The sequence below is a fragment of the Merops nubicus genome, unplaced genomic scaffold (genome assembly GCF_000691845.1).
Source record: "Merops nubicus isolate BGI_N331 unplaced genomic scaffold, ASM69184v1 scaffold52664, whole genome shotgun sequence".
Taxonomy (NCBI): domain Eukaryota; kingdom Metazoa; phylum Chordata; class Aves; order Coraciiformes; family Meropidae; genus Merops; species Merops nubicus.
In genome coordinates, this window is record NW_008603264.1 from 2,106 (window position 1) to 27,200 (window position 25,095).

General features: G+C 44.4%; 1 protein-coding gene across 1 annotated transcript; it reads right to left on the bottom strand.

Annotated features, from left to right (window-relative positions):
* Nucleotides 1-12,198: 12,198 nt before the first annotated feature.
* LOC103771303 (serine/threonine-protein kinase SIK2) lies at nucleotides 12,199-24,339 on the bottom strand. Its single transcript, XM_008938592.1, has 12 exons — nucleotides 24,225-24,339; nucleotides 21,606-21,669; nucleotides 21,233-21,394; nucleotides 20,830-20,954; nucleotides 20,592-20,715; nucleotides 19,373-19,596; nucleotides 18,984-19,133; nucleotides 18,234-18,356; nucleotides 17,759-17,984; nucleotides 16,796-17,071; nucleotides 16,010-16,241; nucleotides 12,199-15,211 (listed from the first exon to the last, which is right to left on the bottom strand). Exons 1-12 carry the CDS (start codon nucleotides 24,264-24,266, stop codon nucleotides 14,791-14,793), a joined length of 2,169 nt encoding a protein of 722 aa, XP_008936840.1. The 5' UTR covers nucleotides 24,267-24,339; the 3' UTR covers nucleotides 12,199-14,790.
* Nucleotides 24,340-25,095: the final 756 nt, after the last annotated feature.

The following is a 25,095-nucleotide window of genomic DNA, read 5'->3' on the forward strand; positions in this document are numbered from 1 at the left end:
TTGTTCTTGTTTAAGGCTATTGAGGAGGCTTGATTTTTTTGTCTTTTCTTGCACAGAGGTGGTTTGCTGCTAGCACTTGTCTCCAGTGCTGGCCCTATTAGCCACAGCCAGCACAGATTGGGTACTACGGTGTGTACGGGGAGGGCAGCAAGGCTGGCTCCTTCTCCACTGGCAGCCTGCTTTCCCAGGGAAGGGCCTTCTCTGCCTGGGGTGGGGCACCTGCGCCTCCTGCCTTCCCTTGGACCCCAGGGAGATGGGGGTCATGCTGCCGGCTGGCTTCAGGCTCCCCAGGAAGCACCATCTGAGCATCCTTCCATGTCCACCCATGAGCTGAGACAGCAGGAAGGGGCCACAGGTGCACTGCTCCATCACAGCCTTGTGCCACCAGCCCTGGCGCAAACTAGCTGCAAGCGAGAGGCTGTTTTGGTGAGGGGTGAGAGGAAGAGGGGAAAATACAGGGTTGGTGCCTGCAGCACCACTCACAATTTCATTGTGACTACTGGTTTTGGCAGGAAGGTGCCAGCTTGCAGGTGAGTGTTGGCAGCATCCATGTGTTCAGCAGAGGGCATGAAATGCCACCATCCTGGGCATTTGTGTATTTTGGGCAGAGCTGCTAAGCTGGGTTCCACCACTGCGCCCGCATGCATACGGCTCTGGCCAGGCAGTGTGACACCCCCACGTCACCTCAAGTGCTGCCACACAAAGCTCACATCAACAGATTAGGAAAGGTGAGGTGAAGGCTTCTGCAGGTGACCTTGAGAAGTTGGAGAGAAGGCTATTTGCATGTGTGCTTTAGTAAATATCTCCAAGGAGCCCAACAAAACTTCTAATCTTGAACCACCTTCAAGCATGCAGTCATGACAAAGGGAAGCTCAAGCCCACGAGCAGGGTGATGTGCTGCACTAATACATATTCACTGCCGCTCACGCGGAGGCTGCAGCGATCAGATCTGCTTCATTCTTCATAGCCTCCTCCAAGACAGATCATGCATAATCTTTTTATTTTCACTCAAGTCTGCACTGCAAACCAGTGGTTACAAGTTCCGTTTACTAGGCTGTGCCACTGATATTATTTAGCTGATAACTTTGGTATGGTGTGTTAGAAAGGATTAGGTTCTTTTTGGGAATGTGCACATGTACATACAAAATGAAAGGGCTTTTTTGTTTAAACCTTCTGGAGTAAATCTATGCTAGGACATATTTAGCAGAAATCCCTAAAGGAATATTTTTCAGACTCTGTTTTTTTATTATTATTGTTTTTGCTAAACCTTTTTTTTTTCCTCAGATGAAAGAAACAGTGAAGAAAAACAAGATGAGAAAATAAGACAAAAAAGGAGACAACAAAACTTTGCTAAGATTTGTAGGGAGGAAAGCATGCAAACCAAACACTGCAAAGTCACATAAAAATTACATTGGAAGAGAAATAATGAGGTCCCATGGTCCTGCAGAAGAAAACCAGCTGGACATAAACCTGTTGTATTGCAGGCCTGAAATAGTCCAAAGCTGCTGAAAACTGCCCCACTCCCCTGAGTCCCCCTTCCTTACAGCAGCTTGCTTTTTCCATTCACCTGTCTCAGGCCCTTTAGTTACAAGGTGGCAGAAACCTATGAAGCCCAGGTGGGAAAGCACAGAAATCTTCCAGTGGATGCTGAGAAAAGAAACAAAAGAGAACACAAAACCAGGCTGATGATGCGTTAAGCCAGTAACCAAAGCTTTTCACACAAGGTCCTTACTTAATCACTGCATTTAGTGCCACTGGCGTAATCAAGAACGTAGCACTGACTGTTCAGCCAGTCATGACAGATGAGCACAGTATAACCTCGTCCCCACTCCTCACCAAGTTTCCTGAAGCCTTTCCAATAGCATCCTTCATCCTCCAACCCTGCAGCCTAGAAAATAAGTCAAGGATGGATACTGAACTCTTGCAGTATGCTCTATATGCTGAAATGACTAATGTTAATATGCCCACATTATAACAAATACCTACAAGCCACACAAATCCCCAGAGCCAAAACTGACCTGGCAACCTCAACTCTGGCTATATTTCCATATTACAATTCCTTGGGAAGCAGAAATAGCTTAAAAGGTTCTCTCCTGCCTTCCTTTACTCTGCTGTATGTACAGCTCCCTCCTCCTTGCTGTGACCATCTCTGACTAGCCAGCTTTGCAAAATGACCTGGTTTAAAAATGTTTACAGAAATCTGTAATGTGGGTTTGTTTTTTTGCAAGCTAAGATAATTGAGAGCTCTTGTTTCAAGTATGCTCACCAGAAGCATTGGACTGGTGCCCCAGCAGGCTGTGGGATTTCCCTTTGGGAGCAGGAGTGGTGGTGAGGTGCTGGGGAAGAGAGGACACAGACCACATGGGACGGATGCATCAGCAAAGAGATCAGAGTGTAAATTCCTATTCAGGTGTCGCTTAGTAAAGTTAAACCTCTACGCATCAGGGACATGGCTGTCCTCTACATGGAGGCTTTTTCCACCACTTCGACAGTAGAAAATGTCCTCGAGGAGACTAGTGATATTCCTTTTCCCTTTAAATTGAATGCCTTGGTTGCAGAGGGATATACTTCTGCACAAACAAGGATCAGATAGTAGTTCTCATTATAACATGAAATACTCAGGCTGTGGAATAGTGCCAAGTTCATGTTGTTTGGGAAACCCCGTTATTATTACACTCCTTTTTAATTTCCTGACTTCCTGGTGGCTCGTCTTCCAACCTGAACTTTGCATTCTTTTCTCTCTTTCCCAGCACTTAGTTATAAGTAATGAAAGGGGGAGGGGGTAAATGTTATAGAAAATTTCAATAGAGCATCAAAATTCCTTAGAAATTATTGCTGTTTTCCAGTTTCCACACAAAGTTAACAGTCTCACTCTCAAATATCATTGCAGATGTACTGCATGTATGCCAAAGCTTAAGGGATTTGTTCAGAATTAAAATGAGGTGGAAAAAATGTATCTGTGCAGCTAATACCTCCATTCTGCCCCCTCCAAAGTGCATAAGCATCTACCAGCCCATCCTAGTTGTAGCTGGACCACTGTTGTGAGAGAGGAGTGTGAGATGATAAACACCAGGGAGAACAAGATTGGGCAGGGCCATCAAATATGGGACAACAGGAATTAGCTGAATAAGTAAGAAATTAGTATCCTATATCTACAGTCCTGTTCCTCATCACTGCTCTGTAACTAAAAGTAACTAAATTAAGCAGAAGAGCCTTTAGGAGGCATATGAGGGGAAAGGAAACCCTGACAGCGAGGCCTGTTAGGCTCCCAACTGGTCCCTCAAGGGAAGCAGCAGACACTTGAGTCATTCCAACAATAGCGTGCACCAAGCACTGGAAAATGTACACCAGGGAATAAATCTGCATTAGCAGAGGGACGGCTCGGATGACCTAATAGGTTGTTTCCATCCATAAATCTGGGATTCTGTGACGAGGTCTTTGCCAGAAGAGGGCTGTGGTAACATCACAAATGGATACACCCATACTATGTATGTTGGAGCTCGGAGTGACTGCAGTAACCTATGTGTTACTTGAACGATAACTCATAGTTTTGGAACATTTTAGTATATAAACTGCTTTCCATCACCCACAGATTCTGGATCTGACTGTGTCTAACTCACCACCCAGTCTACTCCCTGTTTACAGGGTGAGGGAAGAGAGCTGGGACATTGGTGCCTCTTTGTCGTTCTTCATAGTTAAAATACTTGGTTTAGACCCAGCTCCTTGGCTTCTGGGATCTTCCAGCTTCTCTGTTTTTTTTCTTCCAGTGTTTAACTTTTGGGGGTCTCCATGTGGGAATTTTTGTGGGAAGAAAGTGCCCACAAGTTTATTGTTTAAATGCAGGAACAACAAAATGTAGGCCTTTCTCCCTGCACCACAAAGAAAAAAAAAATTACAGAAGTAAATAAACAAACAACAAATATTAAATTATTAAAATAACAGTGATTGTCTTGGTTTATAATAGTGCACACAATCCACCTGCTAGATTTTAATACCCCTACTACAAACATTATCCCTTCAAGGACTTTAATTCTCAAAGAAAGCATTCTCTTCTCATCACATGAGTTCAATATTAACAGGAGGAAGAAGGGATCTGATCCCCAACACATGGGAGAGTTAGCATTACACATTCCCTTCTTTATCTCCTAAAAATAAAGCTCTTTTTCACACCCATATATGTACGTGCCACTTCTGATGGCTCAGCCAAAAGTCAATCCTCTAAGCAAAAATAAGGGTTCAAACCCACTGATAACACCTCTGAGCTCACATCCCTGCTCTCCTTCATCTTTCCAAGAAAAAGGTATGGAGTGCTCCACTTCAAGCAATTCTCTGCTCTGTGTCACCAAAACTCAGCACCCCTCCTACCCTCCACCCATCCATCCATCCATCCATCCATCCATCCATCCATCCATCCATCCAAAAGCATCAGGAGCCTCTGGGTGCTGACTGCTGCCCACCATGCTCCAGCAAGGAGCAACCAGCCTGCCTGCAGTTTCCCCTTCCATCACTCACCCCCACGGGGAAGGAAGAGCTCAGGTGTAGAGTCCACCATGGAAAGTTTCCCTCGCTGTTAGAGAGTCCTGGAGAGCCTTATTAGCCCCCCATTACCAGCCAGAACTGACAATAGACAATAATTGATGAGCCATTTAGGCAAAGAAAACGCTCCTGAGAGTATCATTATTAATTCCAGGAATATAATTCTGTGTGGTACCAAGAATTCACACCGATCCAGGCTCTGAATGCAACACAGGGAGTTCCCAGCACACCACATACGTGTGTATCCATGCGTACAGGCACGGGTGCACACGTGCATTCCCTCTCCTGATGCCTATCAGCCAGGGGAAAGGAGGTGAGCTGGTCTGTACTACTCCAGTTTGACTGGGCACGTCTACAGCCATAATCACATCTGATCCCTTGTCTTGCCCTGCCAGATGCCAGTGCTAATCAGCACACTGCGGTGGCAGCTCTCCTGTCCCCCTGCTGCAGCCACCTCCTGCCACCAGAACACAAACACCAGTTTGCCCAGGCGTCTCAACTCAGCCCTTCTCATTGGGTCTGAGGAAACAGCTACGCTTTCTGCAGACCTTCCCACCAAAGATTTAGGTGGTCCCTTCTAGACCAGTCACCAGCTTGGCCCCAAGGGTGACATGCAGGAAGACAAGGATTGAAAGGTCTCTCTGGCTTCTGCTCCAGCACAGCCCCTGCTGCTGGCACATGAGGATGGCAGGAGGAACACAACTCATCTCTGCAAAGAGAGGAAAGTCTTCTCTTAAGCACTCCAGCCAAGTCCTGCTTTGATGACGCAGTTGGGTTTGAGCAGGCAGGGGAGTGACTAGGATGCTCTTGACAGGCAAGGTCTTCTGCAGAGTGCAATTAGGAGCTGCTGTGATTTCCTCATCAGCTTTGGCAACGGCTTGTGTGAAGGGAAAACACTGGTGACGCTGGAAGCATTTATTCTTTTAGTGACGTTCTATTCCTCCAACAAACAGTATGCACCTGAAAGTATGATCTCAGAGATCACAGACCTAGGTGAAAGCCACCTCTAGTTCATAGGCAAGGCTTGGTGGTGGTGTTAGAGGCCATATGCTAGCAAAACAAACTCTCTGCAGCGAGCTCCAAAGTAGCCTATGTCATGGCCACATGTGCTGGACACCAGGGAAAAAAAGAATACTAAAACACAGCAGGGAAAAAAAAATTCTCCAGCCTGCCCATGCTGTGGCATGCAGAGCAAGTGTCCATGGCACTTCAAATTCAGCAGCCACCAGAGCCATGGGAGAGGTGCTGCTGGGGTGCGTGGCTCTTTGCTTGCTCTGCTGCATGGAGAGTCGATGTTTAAGGGCACATCCTGCCCTAAGGAACTGGTTAATCCTGCTCGCTCAAGGGATGAATGCAGTCAGTGGCTTGATTGCATTCACACTGTTAAGCCAGTTATTGAATCCAATTAGTGACTGTTGGCTGCTTGTGGGGTCCTGCACACACAGAAATGGGTCCACCCTGAGACCAGGAGGGTGCTTATGGGCTTGCACATCACAATCCCTGTGTCCACTACCTGACAGTGAGCTGGAGCTGGGACAAAGCGGATTTCACAACTTGTGACTAACCACAAAATGTGCCAAGGAGGGCCTCTGCACAGCAAAATTATTCACTTATTTTGAGGACAAACTGCAAGACTAGGACAATATTCCAGTAGTCACAGGCAGTTTCCTCTCACTCCCAAAGGTCCAGCAGCATGTACAACCTCACAGCCCTGTTGCACCAGCACCTTCATCACAAGATCCACAGCTCCTCCACCTGCTGCCTGGCACCATCCCAGCATCTCCCACCACTTGCACCATTCATGACAGGTAGCTGGTGGCAGAAGAGACACTGACATTAAACGCACCAAACCTGCCCAGAAAGCTGCTTCCACCAACAAGGAGCACAAGAGGAAGACTGGTATTCCCATTTCCTCCTGCAGCTCTGATGTTCATCTTCCCAGGCAGAAACGCAGCTTCTCCTGCCTTCCCTCTGGAGAGCACAGCTCCCACTACATCGGACTCCTGCTAAACAGGACCTCCTTCCAAGCAGCAGGCAGTGTGCAAAGTGGGCTGAGTGTCCTGCAGTCATCTAGTCCCATCAGATCTGCTGTTCCTTTCCACTTCTCACTGCTCTTGTGGGAATACAACCCACTGAACCACATCGTTTGGATGCCTACGACTCATCGTTTGGTGATTTACAATGAGGATCTGCGTAATTAAGAATGAAAGCTACATTTCTGTGTCAAAGCCATTATGAAGGCATCGCTATAGCCTTTTAAAACCGTCTTACCTCAACTAATCCACAGAGAAGCCTTTCCTCCCCGCAAGACAGAGATCTACCCTTTCACTCTCATATTTAATTGATTTCACAGTGTCTAGACCTCCTTCTGCACAGAGTTATTAATGCTCCTACCCCAAAATTAAGACCAGTAACCCAGTTTTTCTCAGACGTACCAATAAAGAGAAACCAGCATGGCTCATATAAATAACTACCTGATCTGTCCAGCTTTGCAGTCAATTTGGTGGCTCTGTGTCCTTGTTCCTCTTGTGCTCACTTTCCATGAAGAGAAAGTAAAAATGTTCATGGAAAATGGATTTCAAAGGCATATGCATAAGTGTTCCTAGAAATCTAATTTTGTGTTTTCAGTAAAAGCATCTGCTACCATACAAGAATTGATCAGGAAAAAAACGATAAGACACTTAACTCACCACCGCACAACAGCCTTCACTCAGTCCAAAGAAAAGAAATTGTGAATATATCCCAGCAAACCTAAGACTAATATTGTACAGCAAGCAGGACAAAGCACCTAAAATAAAATTGTTTGTTGTTTGTTTTCTCATTTTTAGTATGTGGCATAAACAGAGGGGTTTAAAGCTCAATTTTTGAAAGCTGTTGCTTGCTTGGAAATCCAGCAGGTGGCTGGGGACAATGGGCATGAGAGGCCCTAAATACCCATCTACTTATTGAGTGTGTAGATGACCTCATCAAATGATAATGATGTTACCTTTACCAGGAAATTAGAAAAAAATTACCAGCAAGGATAGGCAAAAACCCACTTCGCTAGAATTTTTGCAATCATTTCCAGATCTTGACTAAGACACATTTTTTGGCACAGAATAAACCAAGGATTGGTAAGAAACAGTTGTCCAGGGTAGCGGAAAAGGATGCAAGACAGAGGAGAACTAAAAAAGCACCCCAGCATGATACAGGAAAAGCTCCATCAAAAATAATGAATCTAAATTCACTGCCTCAGTGGCTGAAGAAACAAAGGATGAGATTGTCTGGCTCTGGAGGTCAGAGTCTTAATGTGCTGTTAATAGCCTTTATATTATAAAGCAGCATCGCTGCATTAGCTTTGATTTGGCAATGCCAGTTTACATCAGCTGAGGAAGTGATCCATAAATTCAATTCTGCATCTCCATAAATACAGTGAAGAGAAAAAGGCTTGGTCGTCTCTGGAGGAAGTAACGAGGGTCCTGCCAGGCTGACCTGGGTGCTTCCTGGTGCCCACCCTACTGTCACTGCTTTGCCACCTGCCTGCAAGGTGCAAAAGTGACAGTGGGTGGTCTGTGTGTCTCAGCTGCTGGCCTTGCAGACCCATTTGTCCACTCGTGATAGATCTGCTCAATTTCATGCCCCATTCTAGTCCCACTCCGCTACCCAGTTGCACAAGGAACAAGCCTCAGAAACTCTCCAAAACTCAAGTGTCAACAGAAAAGATTTTAGGTTAAAACAATAAAAGTAATATTAGCAGATTGCTAGGACCAGACGTTTTCATTCAAGAGCTCTGAGGGAACTCAGACTTGAAACTGCTGACCTATTCAGTACAATACCACAGCAGCTGTTGAAATGGCGAGGCACCACAGGAATGGAAGGTGGCAAATGTTACATTCATTTTTTAAAAAGGGCTTTTAGAGGCCATCCAGAGACCTGTGGGCTGGAAAGCTGGGCAAGGCAAATTGGCAGAAAGTGTAACACAGAGCAGAATAGCTAGATACGTGATAGAATGGGAAAGTGCAAAGTTTGTGGAGAAAGAGCTCAGGCATTGCAAATCCATTCGTGTCAAGACCTGGGCAACTCTACATATTTGTCAAAGATCCAACTGCTACCAAGTGGTGAGTGATTTCAGAAAACTGAATGACCCACTGATGAAATGACATATGAAACTTGCCAGCGGCAAATACAAAGCAAGGATCGTGAGGAACACCAACCCTATCATGCAAAGACCATCAGGGGTTCTACATTAACATCAGTCAAGATGGAAATCTCAGTCACTAAAAACTCCAGCTCACTGCTCAGCAGTTGTCAACAAGGCAAAAACAAGCTTTAGGAATGACTGGAGAGTGAAAAGAGAATGAAAAAGTGGTGACTTCTAGCGTACTTTTGCCTCAAAACCAGGGTGCAGCTCTACATACACCAAGGAGGATGTATAATAACCAGTGAAGATACAGAAGAGATGGCATGGAAACGTGTAATGATTCCCATAGGGGGACAGGTTAACTATGGCAGCGTTCTGCTCGGTCACCTCAACAGAGGAGGGATGTGAGAGAGGTTCCGAAAAAGGAAAGCATTACTTGTTGTGTCTGCTCTCTCAAGAGAAAGGCAGCACAACCCAATCTATTGGGCTGGAGGTCTAATGCAAAGAAAAAGAATTAATTCTTTCACAGGATTCAAAATTGAATTATGGCACTTGTTGTCACAGGATGCTGTGAAGGCCAGGATTATAAAAGAATTCCAAAAGGGATTAGCCAGATTCTTTGAGTCTCAACCCATCTGCGGCTGCTAAACCAGATGACCCAGATGCCAGTCCAAATATTCCCTTTACCACAGTCTGCTCTCCACTGAGATGGTAACACCAGAGAGGGATAGTGCTATCCCTGACCCATCCTTACGCCCTTTCCCTAAGAGTCTGCTTCTGAAATGAGCTACCTGAGTAGCTGGACCTTTGATCAGAGCCACTATGACTGCATAAGGCATTACATATGATATAAGATGCATATTAAGAGACAGGAATTTGTTGCAGATGATCAAGTGTGTTCACTTCATGAATGTCTTGCCTTTGACAGGTACTAATATGTGATGCCTTTAGAGAAAGGCATTTCTGTCCTAAAAATCTATCTATCATGCCCCTGGCAGTCTGTTCCAAAGATCAGCTCTTTCCTGATCTCCCACAGATGCTCTGCTAAATCCATAAACCATGACAGTGGATTACCTTTATCATTGATTTAACTGTCACCACTAAAGTAGTTAGCAGTCATGAAATAAGCCAGTAGCCACATTTGAGTCAATGTCCTCCTGAGGCACATATTTCCTTTTATCATTTCTTAAATTAACTCTCCTTCATTGCATGAAGCGTGCCTTACTCTCACTTTGCAGGACGAGTAAAACGGAAGTATCGATCACTTCCTATTTCAGACACCATAATTTTGGACGCTCAACTTCTCTCCCTTCTGCCACTCGTCCTTTCCAGTTGACACAGGCCAAGATTACAAGATGATGCCTTTCACCACTGGGAAGTCCTTTCCTTACTGGGGTGTGACTGCTGCTTTGGGCACAGCAAAGGAGAAGGTCGTGTGTCTGGGGACGAGTTATGCATCTCCTGCCAGAGGGCAGGAGAAGGGGCCAGGTGAGAACCCCTCTCTGCCATGGCTGGACCACACTGGCACCAGGCTGCTCGGCATCTGTGCTCAGCTTGCTCCGTGCAGAAACAGCCTGTGTTTTTCATTGCTACCAGCCTAGTATCTCCTGCCAGCTCCAAGCGTTTCCTTTTTTTTAAAAAAACAAGGTTTGATCATTCAGTTTTGGGGCTATGCTAAACTTGCCAGCATCTGTTCCATCTGAAAGCGGGGAAAAAAATACCAATCCCAGGCTAGGAAAGCAAGGAAAAGGAACTAGGTACCATGTTGTAACGTGAGAAACAAAGCCAAGAAAAACAGCATCTTGAGAGAGATTAAAGACAAAAACAAACGTGGCAAACGGGAGCAGAGACAGATTTCAGAGGACAGGCAGGAAGACAGTGACTAAAGCAGCAAGAGTGAAACAGCGCACACATGGAAACTGAGTCTGGAGTCCCAGGGTTTCTTTGTTCTTGTTTTTCCTACCATTTCACAGAAATCATGATGCTGTCAAGATCCCTCTATACCCAAGGGTCAGTGATGTCAGTGAAAGCTGGTGGAGCCTCACTGATTTGTATTCATTAAGAAGCAACTTTCTGAGATTTCCCAGAATTACTGGGGTTTAAAATAATGCCCTGAGAACCCAGCTGAAAACAACAGTTAGGATTATTCTTAAACCATGCCACACTAAAAGCTAGTTTAAAAATAATTAAGAACACCTCCACTATTTTTTAGTAGTTTCAAAATTTCTTAACTTTGGATGGTTAACACAGCCCTAGAAAAACATGTGCATGGTACTTTTCTACCAGTTTGAGAATCATGGCAAATGCCTACAGAGTTCTACAAATTCCAGCTCAGCAAACATCTCCCTTTGAAAGCAAAATAAGTAAATAATATCTCTCTTGCCCCTGAGCTTTCATTTAACCTTTTGGATTTACCTTCCCACCACTCTCCACTTCCTTCAAAATGTGACAGGTGGATTTGAAAATGAAAACTTCAGAATGAGGATCTAAATTTTAAAAAAAAACCAAACACCACTATTGTTCGTGGGGAAGAAAAAAAAGGTTGTTTTTTTTTCCTGAGCGTTTTCCAGGTTAAACTAGAGGTTGCAGATATTTAGGGGTCCCCTTGTAGGTGAAACCCCTCCTCACCCTCATCCTAACTGCACATGCAGAATACAAAGCCTTCCTGTTGCTCATGCCCTGTGTGCATGCTGTGCAGGTCTATACCTGCCCCTCAAAGGTGCAAAGGAAACAGAACGAGTGAAGTAAAACTGGGAACAGTCTTGAGGATTCAGTTCCATAGTCTAAGCAGGGTGGTCAGGCTGGTGTCTCCTCCACTCTCCCTCTGGCATGTCCCCACAGGCCCATTCCCCTCCCCACCTCCTGCCACCCATCCCCTTCTCCTTTTGGCTATTGCCTCCCCAGTCCACACTCAGTAAATAGCATCTCCACCAGCTTCTGTCCACTTTCTCAGCTCAAGGGCAGGCACACTGGGTGCTCTCAGAGTTGCAGGGTTGCAGCAGGAACCTCAGCTTGTTTGAAGCCAGCCAAGGTACCTTGGCAGGGCAGCCAGCACTGTACACACATTCCCAGGACAGCTAGGCTTGTACCTTTGCTGGTATTTTAATCCTCAAATTATATTTTAAAGGAGAACAGCCGTCACCCCTGGAATCTCCCCCTCCTTCTCTCTACCCCTTTGCTCTTTTTCCATCACTGCCTTAATCTGGCTGGGGCCTCTTTCAGATCAAGGTGACACGGATGGAGTGCTCATTTGGTAACAACTAAACCACACTTGACCATTTTCCCTCTGCAGACCTCTCTTACTGTCAGATTTTATAACCCGATTACTACAGACCTGGGTTAGATTCAGACGGATTGCCTACCAGCGAAAGGCTCAATATCCCATTATCAGATTTGTGAGCCCGCCATTCCTCTTCATTTAGTATGTAATAGAAAGTGTCAGTAATGTCCCATGGACTTAGGCTTTAAAATGAGTCTTAACTACGCAAGTCATATGCATGCAGCAGGAGAAAATTCTCCACAGAATTATCTGCAGGACAACCATTTTAAAACATTTTTTTATTTAAATATTAAATAAAACACATCGACTAATCATTTTGGTGTACACCTCTCATTTTAACATAAGAAATAAAATGATTGTTCAGTCATGATAAAAAATAAACTATACATCTTAATTAAACCAATCACATAGTGTCTTTAAATACCCTATTGCATTGCAGTCTGCAGAACAGCACTGTCCAGGTATCTACAAAAAAACCCTAACTTTTAAAATTACCTCTTTCTGCTCCAGCAATAATTCCAAAGAGGTTCTACAGCAATTGGAAAAGAAAAAAAAAAATACTATGAAAGTAAAGTGCTTGTCGTTGCTCAGGACAGGAAACAAAAGCATCTGTGGCCTTTTGATCCATGGCATTAAACAAAACAAACATCAAAGAGGAAACTGCATTTTAAGCACATGTGCAACCCCTCACAAAACTGAAGGCAAAGTTGCTGCTTTGTGATGAGCTGGCTTTTTCTCGCCCTCCTCTCCAGCCATCTCCCTGCAATCTGGGTTTTGGGTTGGTTTGTTTTCCTATTTTTTTTTTTTTTTTTTTTTAAAAACCACTACAAATGAGCATGAGACTTTGGTGTTTTCTCTGCTGCAAGGCACCACTTATTAACAGAAATTCAACTCGAGCAATTTTCTCTCACTTTGAAGCTTCCAGACCATATAGCAGCAGCAGCAAGCTGGAGATGCACCAATATACACACAGATACAACACATAAAGAGGTCATTTATGGAGAGCCACAGACAGAGCCACATGACATCTTCAACCCTTCCAACTACCACCAATTAACCAGGTCGATCTTTGGCTTCTTGTTTTAAAAACAAAACCAAACCCAAAAAACAGGTATCTATATTATTTGCAAATGCGTAATACTGCAGGTAGCATGAAGCCAAGGTAACTTGAAGGCACCCTGTGTCACACGAGGGAGATGGGTCCTTTAAGCATTTAGAGAGAATGCAGCTATTTTCTGACATTCAGATGGCAGCTTCCAGCCAAGCTGGCTCACTGTTTGCTCACCTGCTTCCAAAGTTTGCATGCCCTACCCGACTGATTTCTGTAGGAGCACGGTCTGTTCTCCCCTTTATACCTCAGCATAACTTCTGTTGATACCAACAGAAGTCGTGCTCTGCCTTGGATGGGGAGTGGGGTTTATACCAGAAACACACTATAAGCATATTACAAAATATAAAAAATAACTAATGTTACATAGTTTTTCCGCTTCCTATTTATATACATATACAGCATTAAAAACCATACGAAAAAACACCTACCTAATCCAAAACCTCATTTTGTTAATATGCCAAAACCAAACCAATCAAAAGCAAACACCCAAAGATTGTGCTGTTTGACTCACGTTTAATACAGTTTTGTTCAGAAATAGCTGTACTCCATTAGAGTAGAAATCTGTTCTAGCCTATTCCTTTTGTCTTTGTTAGTATAGAATTATAACCTCAATATTGCACATTTCCCCAAGAGTCAGTTCTGTTTGGACCCTGATAATGAAATGCATAAAAACATAATTAGCAGCGGAAATAACGATGTGCAGCACTAAGAAAAACCCCTCAAGCAACTTTGTAGGCAACCTCCAGGAGGGCTTTTTAAAAAGAAAACCCTTCCCATCACCCCGCCAGTACTAACGCTTCCCTCCTTAGTGCCTCTGAAAGAATATGAACAAACTCAGCATTTACAAAAAGATTCCTAAAGATTATTCAGACTGGCAAAATATATGCACGTGTGTATGCGTAGACACACACACACCCCCCACCAGAGACCAAAAGACCAGACATTATGCAATTTGGATCCTGATATCAAGGGATACACTTTCAATAGATTACTTGCTTCTGTACTAATTAGAGGGGTTTTTTTAAGCTTTTCCAGCTGATGCATCAACCAAGAAATTCACAGTTTTCATTTAAAGTGTATGTATCTGGGAGGTGTGGAATGGGGATGTTGGTTCCTTTAAACAAAATGTGTTACCAGGAGGGGAAAAAAAAAAAAAAACAAAACACCAAACAAATGGAACTGTTTCCATTTTTTGTCCTCTGTGAATGCATAATGCTGCATGCCACTGGTTTTCCGTTTCTTTTCTTTGAAAGAGGTAATGATCTTCACAAACCCATAAATGAATATTGTGAAAAAGGGAGGCTCTGGTCCCTTCTTTGAAAAGCCTCTCCCTGCTGTGTCACCACTACTGACAGCTGCTAATCTTGCATAAGAGCAGAGCTGTATTGGTCTGACTTGAGTACAGTACCGAAGAGTTCTTCCCCAACCACATCCCTCCCTCTCCCCAGAAATGCCCCACCCACCTTCCCCATCATTATTTTTCCTTTAAAAAACTCAGTTTCTATTCATATTTTTCAGTGCAAGAACGGTAGAAGCAAAAAGACATACATATTGCTTGTTTCAGTTCTATAAAGTTGCTAGCTTTTTCAGCCAGACAGCCTCTTCACATACTTCAAAAATTTATTGCTTCTGAGAGTCACTTCGTCCACACGACACCAGCCAGCCATGGACCCGCACGTGCCATGGAACCGTGGTGAAAGGTCTTCACAACAAGAGCAGCGTGAGCTGTAGCAGCTGGGGCTCTCATTTGACCAGGACGAACTTCCCGAGCTGGTTGGAAGTCAGGTCCTCCATCTCACAGTCCCCGTGCTGCAGAGTGACGGTGTCGTAGCTCGGAGACTGTGCAGAGAAACTCTGCTGCTGAGAGAAGGTGGTGGCAACTGGGGAAACGTTGCTGCTGATGTACAGGTGTGTGTCTAAGAGGTGAGCCGCTGAGGACACTGGTGAAACGGTGACACCAAAGAAATGAGGTTGGAGCAGCTGGCTGTTGCCAGCAAAGGCCAGCTCAAATGAGTTCTCTCTTTGTAGCTCTGACAGCAGAAGAGAATTGGATGCTTTGCAGGTACCTACGCTATCAGAGGAGGGGACGCCATTTGCTGCAGATGTCTGAGAAGTCTGGGGACAAACTGTCTGAAGCAGGTGGTGATGCTGGAGCTGGAGCATTCTGAACAAAATCCAAGGGTGGAAGTGGTTAATATGCACTGCTAGGATGGTTTAATATTTTTCTTCCTTCTTTCTGGACCCTGACAGTAACTTTCCCCTTTGTTTCCTTCTCTTTATCAAACCTCTCCTAACCCAGCCAGTACAATTAAAGCAAGGTGACCATGCTGGGTCAACATGCTTTCACTCGGCTTTTCCTCATGTTAGAGAGGGTGACTATCACCACAAAGTTATCTAGTCAACATTTGGCCTGCTAATAATAGATGTTCTAGAGACAATGTGTGCAGATAAACCGGAAACTCAATTTTCCATCTTGCTTCTATGGGAATGAAGAGGTGCCACCACACATGACATTTGAGGCCAGTGGAACTGTGCCTCCTTTGTGGGCTGTAACTTTTCCAAATCACAACATCTCACTTCCTTGCCATGGGAAAATTACAGGAGGAGGCAGAGGAGGAAAGAAATCATTCCCAAAACTAACAAAGAAAAACACTGCTTGCAATGGGGAGAAGTAAATGTTTTCCCCCACGGTACCAAACTGCTTCTCAGTTCAGCAACCTCCAAATATTTGGACGCTGAGATTTTTAAGTGGAAGTGTGCGTCCTGTGTTAGGCATGCCAGTGCAGGAAGCCACAAAGAAAGCCAAGCAGTTTATCTGTCTACCACACAGTAAAGATGGAGGATAGGAACCTCCAGCAACCAAACTCCCCAACCTCTTTTGCCGTGTTTACTCCTCTTCGCCTGCCCCTAACCCAAGTAAACCCAACGAAAACAGCAAAACTCCTCCTGGCCAAGTTCTCACCTCTGCTGCTGTAGCACCTCCTCCAGAAGGCTTCTTCCCTCTCTGCTGCTCCCACTGCTGCTGTACATGCAGGTGTTGGGCTGCGTGTGTTGGAAAGGGCTCATGGCACTCCGTGCCGCCCGAGATGAGGAGGACTGACACACCTGCCGAGCAAAGCCTTTGATTTTATTCAAGCCGAGAAACCCCTTGGCTCGAGCATTCTTCCGCAGCTGCTGCCTAAAAGCCTTCAAGCCTGTGGGACACGAGGAAAAGAAATGCACTTTAATCCTCCTTAGCATTTGCCTGGGAGCCTACTTTACAGATCAGCCGTTCCGGGCAGCTGCCTTCATTTGTGTGAGAGCGGCGCTAGAAGAGAACATGACTCTTCAGTTCACGTTCACCCCTCTGCCCGATGGTCAGAGAAAAACTTGTGGAACAGAGCAGGGTTAGGGGCAGCTACACCCCTGTGTAGATGGACACATGCCCAGTGAGGGGGAAATCCAACAGAGATCATGACGTTGTGCATTCTGTATTTTAGGAGGAAGGCGGAGCCTGCCATCCCACCCACGGAACCAGAAATATCTTCATGGGCAGACCGAATCAGTATCTGAGAACCTCTCATCTAGGCATCTTCCTGAGGGCATCCAACTCTCCCTCAGGGGCCATGAGCACAAGAGGAATAGTAACCAGGTGGCTGGCCTCAGTGCAACACCAGCATGGGCCAGCAAGCATCCCTGCACGCCCCCCTTTGGCTAGTGGCGGTTGGAAGGGTGCAACCCCCCAGCAGTACGGCGAGGAAGACGGTACCTTGAGTTAGTGAGGTATCAGATGCTCGCCTTCCCTCTTGGAAGCTGACAGGCAGGAGAGAAGCACCTCCCATGCAGCCCTGGGCTTGTAACACCGGAGCGTCAGATTGGGAAGCTAGGAAGGGCGACGTCATCCTAGCTGCGGCTGGGCTCCCCGTCATTACTTGACCTGCCAAACAGCTGCTCAGGGCCACTGAGCTGTCATTTGAAGATGAAGTAAGGCAGCTGTCTGAACTAGTTCCCTCTGTGGGGCTTGCAGAAGAGGAAATGACTATACCTACAGAGGGGAAGGAAGGAGAGAAAGAGCATTCCCAAGGTGAATACAGGAAGGAATAAACATGACATCAGAGCCTTCTGCCCACCTACACCAGCTCTAATAAGCACCTGTGAGCTGGAGAGGTGTCCAACAACTCCTGTTGTCACAGGGCTTGACTCCAGCAAGGGGTCATCAACAAGTAAGCTAGGTTTGGGCTCCCAGCCAACCAGCAGGGCTCTGCCAGCAACTCCACCACCACCAGGCTACGCTGGACCAGGCCCACGGCGTTTCTTTAGCACAACAGCTCTGATGCTGGATTATTGTTTTGTGAACAGTTTTACATGCTTGTTCAGTTCACAGGGTCTGGGTATGTACCAAACACAGTTAGGGATGACCTTTTATTTAAATTCAGGCACCCCCACCTTCCTTAGTACAACAGCGGAAGGAAGCAGAGAAGGGTTTTGTCCTGCTTGTGAGAATGCTCCCCCCTAAAATGACCTAGATGAAATACAACTGTGCAACATCACCTCCTCAAGGGGCCATGCTTATTCCTGAGAGGACAGAACTGTGGAGGGGAGAGTACAGACCTCTCTTCTGGGCCTTCCTATCCCAGCCAAGCTAAACTCAGTACATACTCCCAAGGCACTTGGCTGCTATGTCCTCCTCCTCTAACTGTGGACACCCTTCTCATCTCCCAGACTTACTTACATGGAGGGGCATGCTGATAGAAATGAGTGGTCACTTCGGCCAGTGTGTGCCTCCTGCTGGTGTTGCTAGGGATGCGGATGGGGTGGTCATATGCCTTAATTTCCTCTTCCAGCTCTTTCTCTTGCCTTACTTCTTCACTAATGGTGGTCTCCAGCAGGCTGTTGGGGGAGATGGAGCGGTTCCGGAAGAGCCCACTGAAGTTTGGATCCACAGAAAAGAACACAGGCTGCAAAACATGTCGGATGAGAGACTGAAGGGTGGTTTTGCTTACTTCTGCACTACCTTTTAATACTCTTCAACAGCCCTGTGGAATGTCATCAGTAGGTATGCTGTTTGAGAGGCTACTATGACACCATGCACCAATACGAAGCAATAGAATAGAAGGAGAGAATAACAGATTCACAACCTCTGCTGTTCTGGATCAGCAGAACAATGGGAAAAAATCATAATGCACAATTTAGCAGAGAACACCAACCTGTAATGGATTGCTGATGTCACAGTCCATGTCTGCCTGCAAGGATGGCTGAATCAGGCTCTGAGGTTGCTGGTAAAGCAGAGACGATCGCAGGGTTTCACTAGTGAGGCTGTCCTGAGGCATCTGGAGAGAGACAGCAATGCACAACAGCCATCACATACACTGCAGTTCCACGTAACTTTGCAGATACTAGAGGCTCAAAGAATTTCAGAGCCACCTCCCGTGCAAGCTTTCTCCATGTGCTTCCTACGAAAATTAACAAAGCTAGTTTTCCAATGCCAACACAAACACAAAACTCCTTCTCCTCAATTAGGCAACTTAATTGGAAGTACAAATTGAAAAGTCACACTTTAAAGGGGATGGGGGTGAGGAAAAGAAAAATAGGGTCAGAAAAACACACACAATGACTCATGGAGTACTTATGAGGACTCTACAGGGTACATCACAAAGAAGTGTAACCAATCCATGCCTAAGAGGGCAAATTTCCACAAGAAGCCTGATCTTCTGGCTCATTATTGACCTGAACTGGAGGCAGACTACTCTTTGGACCATGACCTACAGTCAGTTCTTAGGAAACAGGCCATTAGTATTCAATCAGCCTCCCGCTGAAGAGCAGTCCTGTCAGAAGGCACCAATATCTAAATTGGTTTTCAGAAGCCTGAGAGTTACCATCTGGTATTTTCCCATAGCAAGGGGCAGAGAAAAAGAGCAAACATACAGAGCTTCTCAGTGAGTAATGCCCTTCTTTACCTCAACATTGCTGATCTCGGAGCTCCTCGGCCTTTGCTGCCGGCCAGTTGCTGGACGACTCGAGAGCTGGCTGCTTCGATACTCCCTGAGGCGCTCCAAGAGCAGGTAATAAATTGCAGCAAAATGGTTGTAGCTGCTGTTTTGCAGAGACTAGAAGACATTGAAAAGACCCTTGAGTTACAGGTAACTCAGGATATAAGCAGCCAAAACTCATCACTAAGACTTCATAACAGTGCACTCAAAAATACATAAAAATCCCAAAGGGCAGGGAAGATTTCACTGCACTGTGACACTGGATCAAGGCTAGTCACTGCATGACGTATATATGACTGCACCACTGGCAATCTGTTAGCCACCAAAGGTGTAGCTAAGGGGCAAGCACTTCTCACCTCAACAGTTCTCTGCCTATCAATGCCAAGTGTTTGCATGATCCCAAGGACCTGCTCATTGTAGTCACCCAGGTTGGAGTTGTAATTTTGCATGGAGAAGGACAAAGACTGCTGCTGTTGAAGAGACGGGTCAGCTTGCATCCACTTGTGCTGCTTTATTTGGGAAATGGTTATTCGCTTGGTTGGGTCCACAACCAACATCCGCCGGATTAGTGTTTCACAGTCTAGATGACAGAGACAAACTCATGAGCAAGGGGTAAAAATAACAGCCCAGCCCCAGGTCACTCCTAAGAAACCTTCCCAGCAACAGCGTATGAGGTCTGTGAAAACAGGAATCAAAGGTTTCTGAGCAGCTGATGCCTGATCTGACTACCAGATATTCAAAACGGATGTCCACATACACTTCACAAAAGCAAAACGTCACTACAGGAAATGAAGCTGTACTGGACACCAGCAGGGTTCAGGTGGCCTTGCACCTTGTAGGAGAGCTAGTTTTGAGTGGATGCAGGTCTAATGTGTTACATCCACTTAAAATAGGTCCACAATTTAGTACAGAACCCCATCACATGCAACTTCCTGGTCCATATGTACTGCTTATTTGTTTATAAGCAGGAAATCAGAGCCACTCATGGCTATAACGGATAAAGGTCAGTCTCCAAAAGATAGTCTTCACTCGAAGACAGAGGCATATTCACTTGTTTTCAGATCCGAATCAGAGAAAGGTGCTAATACTCCTCAGTTCCTTTTTCTCACCAGAATGTTGAGAGCTCAAGAAACAGTGCTAAGCCCACTAGTTCTGCCCTCCTTGACAGCAGAGCCACACTGAAATATACCCCCTTCTGCAGAGGTAAAAAGTCCTAAGAGAACTACACCCATCCCATCATTGCAGGCTAGTGTCATTAAAATCCTGTTTTCTCTCTTTTGTGATTGATTATTTCTCCAGCTAGGGTGTCAAGTATTTTTGTACTCCATAGAGATACTCTAAGAGGAGAAACAACAGCCCTTTAGATGCACCGTAAAGCAGATCCCAGAAAAGAAAACATGTGCAACCAGCCCCTCAACCCTAAGTGCTGCCCTAGAGAAATCAATGGATACGTAAATACAAAGTGATTGCCAGTCTCGAGACCAGCCCCAACTGTCATTGCCCCAGGGAGGAAGAGGACAGCCACCCCTTTATCTGTAGCCTCTTTTCTAACATTAGGGGAAAAACAAAAAGCACCTTCGGACATGAAGTACGGGATGCGGAACCGCCCCTCCAGCACTCTTTGCCTCAGAGTTGGCAGATTGGGTCCATCGAAAGGCAGGGAACCACAGACAAGGACGTAGAGCACCACTCCAAGGCTCTGTCAACAGAAAACAACAGAGCACGTGAGTAACCCCAGCAGAAGCAATGACTTTGAAAGCCCACAGATCCTCATGAAGTGTGAAATGCGATTTCTAAGGAATAACAGGCTCACCCATATATCGAGGTGAGGCCCTTCATATTCTTTGCCTTCAAAAACTTCTGGAGCTGCATAAGGAGGGCTTCCACACCAAGTAGAGAGGGGCTCTCCTGACTTGTAGAAGTTTCCAAAGCCAAAGTCTGGAACGAAAGTAAAAGTCTGGGGTAAGAAATCACTCAGCCACTTACCAATATTTCAGAAATAGCAGAAAGTGCAGAGAAAGGAACAGATGTATTGCTTTGTTCTCTGCCTATTGATTTAAGTTATTCTCTTGTCCAGAGGACATCTTCAGAAAAATACCAGTAACTTCTGTTTTATTTTCAGTTACTACAAACACATTTATAGGATTATCCTAGGGAGATTGCATTCGATTATATGCCTAATGTTGTTTGTAGAGTAACCACATCTTTCTTATTACCTGCTAACTTGATATTCATGTTGGCATCTAGCAGAAGGTTCTCCGTTTTGAGATCCCTGTGCACTATGTGATGGCTGTGACAATATTCCACTGCTGAAAGAATCTGCCAGAATTTCTTCCGCGCTTCACTTTCACTTAAGTGCCCATTGGAGGTCAGATGATCTGCAAGACAAAATAAAAGAGGCACAGGATTTAGAAACACCTGGAGGAAATTTGTCATAACCCTGCAGGCGCTGTACTTGCTGTTTGACAGCTGACAACGTCAACTCTGGATTTTTTTAATCAGGATACATATATATGCCTCACGAAGGACAATAATAAAGCCATGGTTTCTAAATGTAAAGAATTGTTAGCTCCAGCAGTGAGGACTTACCAAACATTTCTCCATTCTTTGCAAACTCAGTAACAATGTAAAGCATATCCTTTGTCTCCATAACCTGTGAAGACACGAGAGGACACGCTTAAAAAAAAAAAATGCAGACCTCTGTACTTTCATTCATCTTTCTAAGTGCATTCTCACACATATCAGTTCAATTATTTACTTGCCACAGCAGCTGGCAGTAAAGGTATCTAATTTTGCACCACAATGCTCTTTCCAAGCAAACTGGTAATGAAAAAGGTAACAAATCAATGCTTATGTGCCTACAATATACAATGGCTTCCCATGCCATTGTTCTTCTCACCATTACCATGCCACCTAATCTCCACAAGATAATTGACGAGCACTTCAATAACTTCATACACCTCCCTGAAGTCCTTTCTTTGTTAAAGTATGCATACAGAGTTTTACAACTCACTTGGTATATTTTGAACATGCAAATACACTTAAAGTTGACATAAAGTCACCTTTGTTTCAAGGCTAGCAGCTATCCAGATCAGGAGAGACATCTGCACCTTGGGTAAACCAAGAAGTCATATCAAGCACCTCCCTCCCACCGGTTGTTGGCTGGGGACGCAGCACGCCACCCACGCAAGTGACAGAAGGTTGCTCTAAGTGCTAACAGCAGTGCTTGATGCACATCAGCTGCCAATATATTCCCCAGCATTCACCTATCAATCTAGTATCAACTTTCTTCAATGCTTATTAATTTTTTCCTTCAGAGGTGTAAAAAACCAGAACTGAATCTCAACCACTGAATGAGAAACTCTGAGCATTTCCACAATCATCTTGAGTTACTATGGCACATCTTTCAAGTGTCACATTTCAGATTTTACCATACAGTATTGCCCTGGGATCGGACTCTCAAGGAGCATATTCTTTGTTTTGGGAGCAGACAGCTCACGACAGGTTAACAATCAAAAAGCATTAATGCTACTTCAAAGGCTGAAATTTCCAGGCTCCTAACACACAACCTTTTTGGAAGACTCTTGTCCTCCCCTCACTACAAATACACACAGACACGAAAAGAAAATAAACAAACAGGGAGCAAAGGAAGAGAGGTTCCCGGTTTAAAAAACTGAAGGAAAGTGTTCTGGGAAAGTTGCCAGCTGGATGAAATTAAGACGCCATGCTGAAACTAAAACAATGATGAAATAATACAAGAACACATACACACCCTACACTGGTATGTCATCTAATTCCATCCCCCTTTCTCAGCCTCCACCAAACAGGTAAAGCATCAGTTACAACAACAAAGAAAAGAAAACTTCACTGAAAAGAAATTATGGTCCCCTACCGACGTCATTTGCTCCATCAAGTGCAGTGGTTCAACTAGATGGAATTTAACCTGCTTTTCTAAAAGCATCGAAATAGTATTTTCACCCACATCATTCCACTGAAGTGAAATCAACTCAACTGTTAGAATGTTTCTGTATATCCCATAGCGCCCTATGGGCATCAATGACGTCAGGTGTTAACACAGAGTAATTTTTGTTATGATGTTTAATACTATAAATATCAAGCACTGCATGAGTGTCAAGGTCCGCAAAAATAATGCCTTGCTTAAGCACCTGCCTTACTGGCTCTTCAGCCTTGCAAGTTAATCAAACTTTTTTTTCTTTTCCCAGGCTAACAACCCCAAAGGTAGGACTGCAGCTGATAGTAGTGTTTGTTTACTGTTGCACACAGACTTTCAGACCTGCTGCTTCATCCACCTATTCCTCTGTCTCCCCCCTGCCCTTCTAGGAAGGTCCAGACAGACGGTGATACCTCATCTTCTTAAATCCACATGGCACTATTTAAGATGATTAAGAGGAACTTACACCAAATGCTAATTAGATCGAATATTTAGAATTTGCAAAGCAGTCTTTGCTCACCAGACAGATGCGATCCTGTGTTCTGCACAGGAAAATTTGCTCTTACTGTTAAAAATACCCATTAGTGCAGAAACCGAACAAATGTAAATCAAAATCCATGTTGTAACTCCATAAGGGGAAAGATATTTAAAATTCACTTTCAAAGCTAAACAAAATACAACAGAATAACCAAACAGGTTGTTGTTCTTTGACTTATTTTAACACACCGACATTTACTGGCTTTTTATTTTCCACTTAAGATTAGAATTGTAATTCTTAAATTAGATTTCTACTTAGACTGATTTAGGTTAATTGTTATTTTTAAATCCCTTCCACTTATATCAAACTCAACTTTTGTGCTTTTTTCTCTGCTATCCCACATGAATTTAAGTCTTCCTCTTATCAAAAGCACGCAAGATGTTCCAGTCCTCTAAACTGGAAAAGCAGAGGAGTTATGAAAGGCAAGTTAATCATAGAAGCTCACATAATCGGTTCCTCAATCTGAAACAAACTTCAGCCTGGTTTTGACTGTAAATTTTACAGTGCATTTTGTCAAAAAGCCATCTGATGTGCTAGAATCTTGATCCAAGAACGATCAATTACTTAAAAAAAAACAAACCACAAACCAGTTTTAAGTGTTTTTTAAAAAGTATTTCAATATGCATTCTCTCTGGAAAACTTTTATGTAGAATCACGTGCAAGAGAAGATTACAAGCCTCTCACCCCTGTGTGTTGTGCTTCAAAGTTGACCTCTTACCTGATATAGCTTGATAATGTGGGGATGGTTCAGAAGCTTCATTATCTGAACTTCTCTATAAATCTTCTCCAGATTGCTTGGGTCTAACCTTGTTTTGTCTATTATTTTTATTGCAACCTGCAGATTTAAAAAATAACATAAACCAACTCCAGGTATTACAGAGTAGATACTGTTACTGTTAATATCTCTTTCAAAACAAAAAAAAAAAGGACACCTCCCCGCACACACACAACACTTTATAAAATCCAAGTAAAGTAGCTTTTAAAGTACAGGCTTGACAAAGCTGATTCTGTTTTTCTGAACTGAATTCACGAACAGAACGTTTTCGTTTTTCTTTTCTACGTCAAAGGATTACACGTAAGGTAGTGAACAGAAATGCAGAAATTAACACTGGACAGGATTCGGTAAATCTTTTAATCCATCCCATGCCAGCGAAAAACAGATTCCTTTAACAGACTATTTTCTACTGTAGCGACCGATACGATTTTGACATGCATTAGAAACTAAATACAGTTACAAGCCCATTAATGAATTATTTCTGCAGACAACACCGCAAGTCAGAATCGGAGAATCGTTTGAGCTGGAAAAGTCCTTTAGGATAATCGAGTCCAAAGTTCTTTGTTCTTGAAGCACACACACTGAATGAAAAAATTAAACCCACCTAAAGTCTTCAAAAGAGCCCTTATATGTTGGGCGTTCTAGCAAACTAAGGCGAAGCAATTCCACGAACGTACCGTAACGCTCAGAAATGTTATTTTTTTTACATATTCTCGGCCCGTTTTCATTGTACGTGAACTCTGCCGCACACAGCGGGAAAACTTGAAGCTCCTGGGAGCAGGCACGCCACGGCAGGGCCGGTGCGCGGCCACCG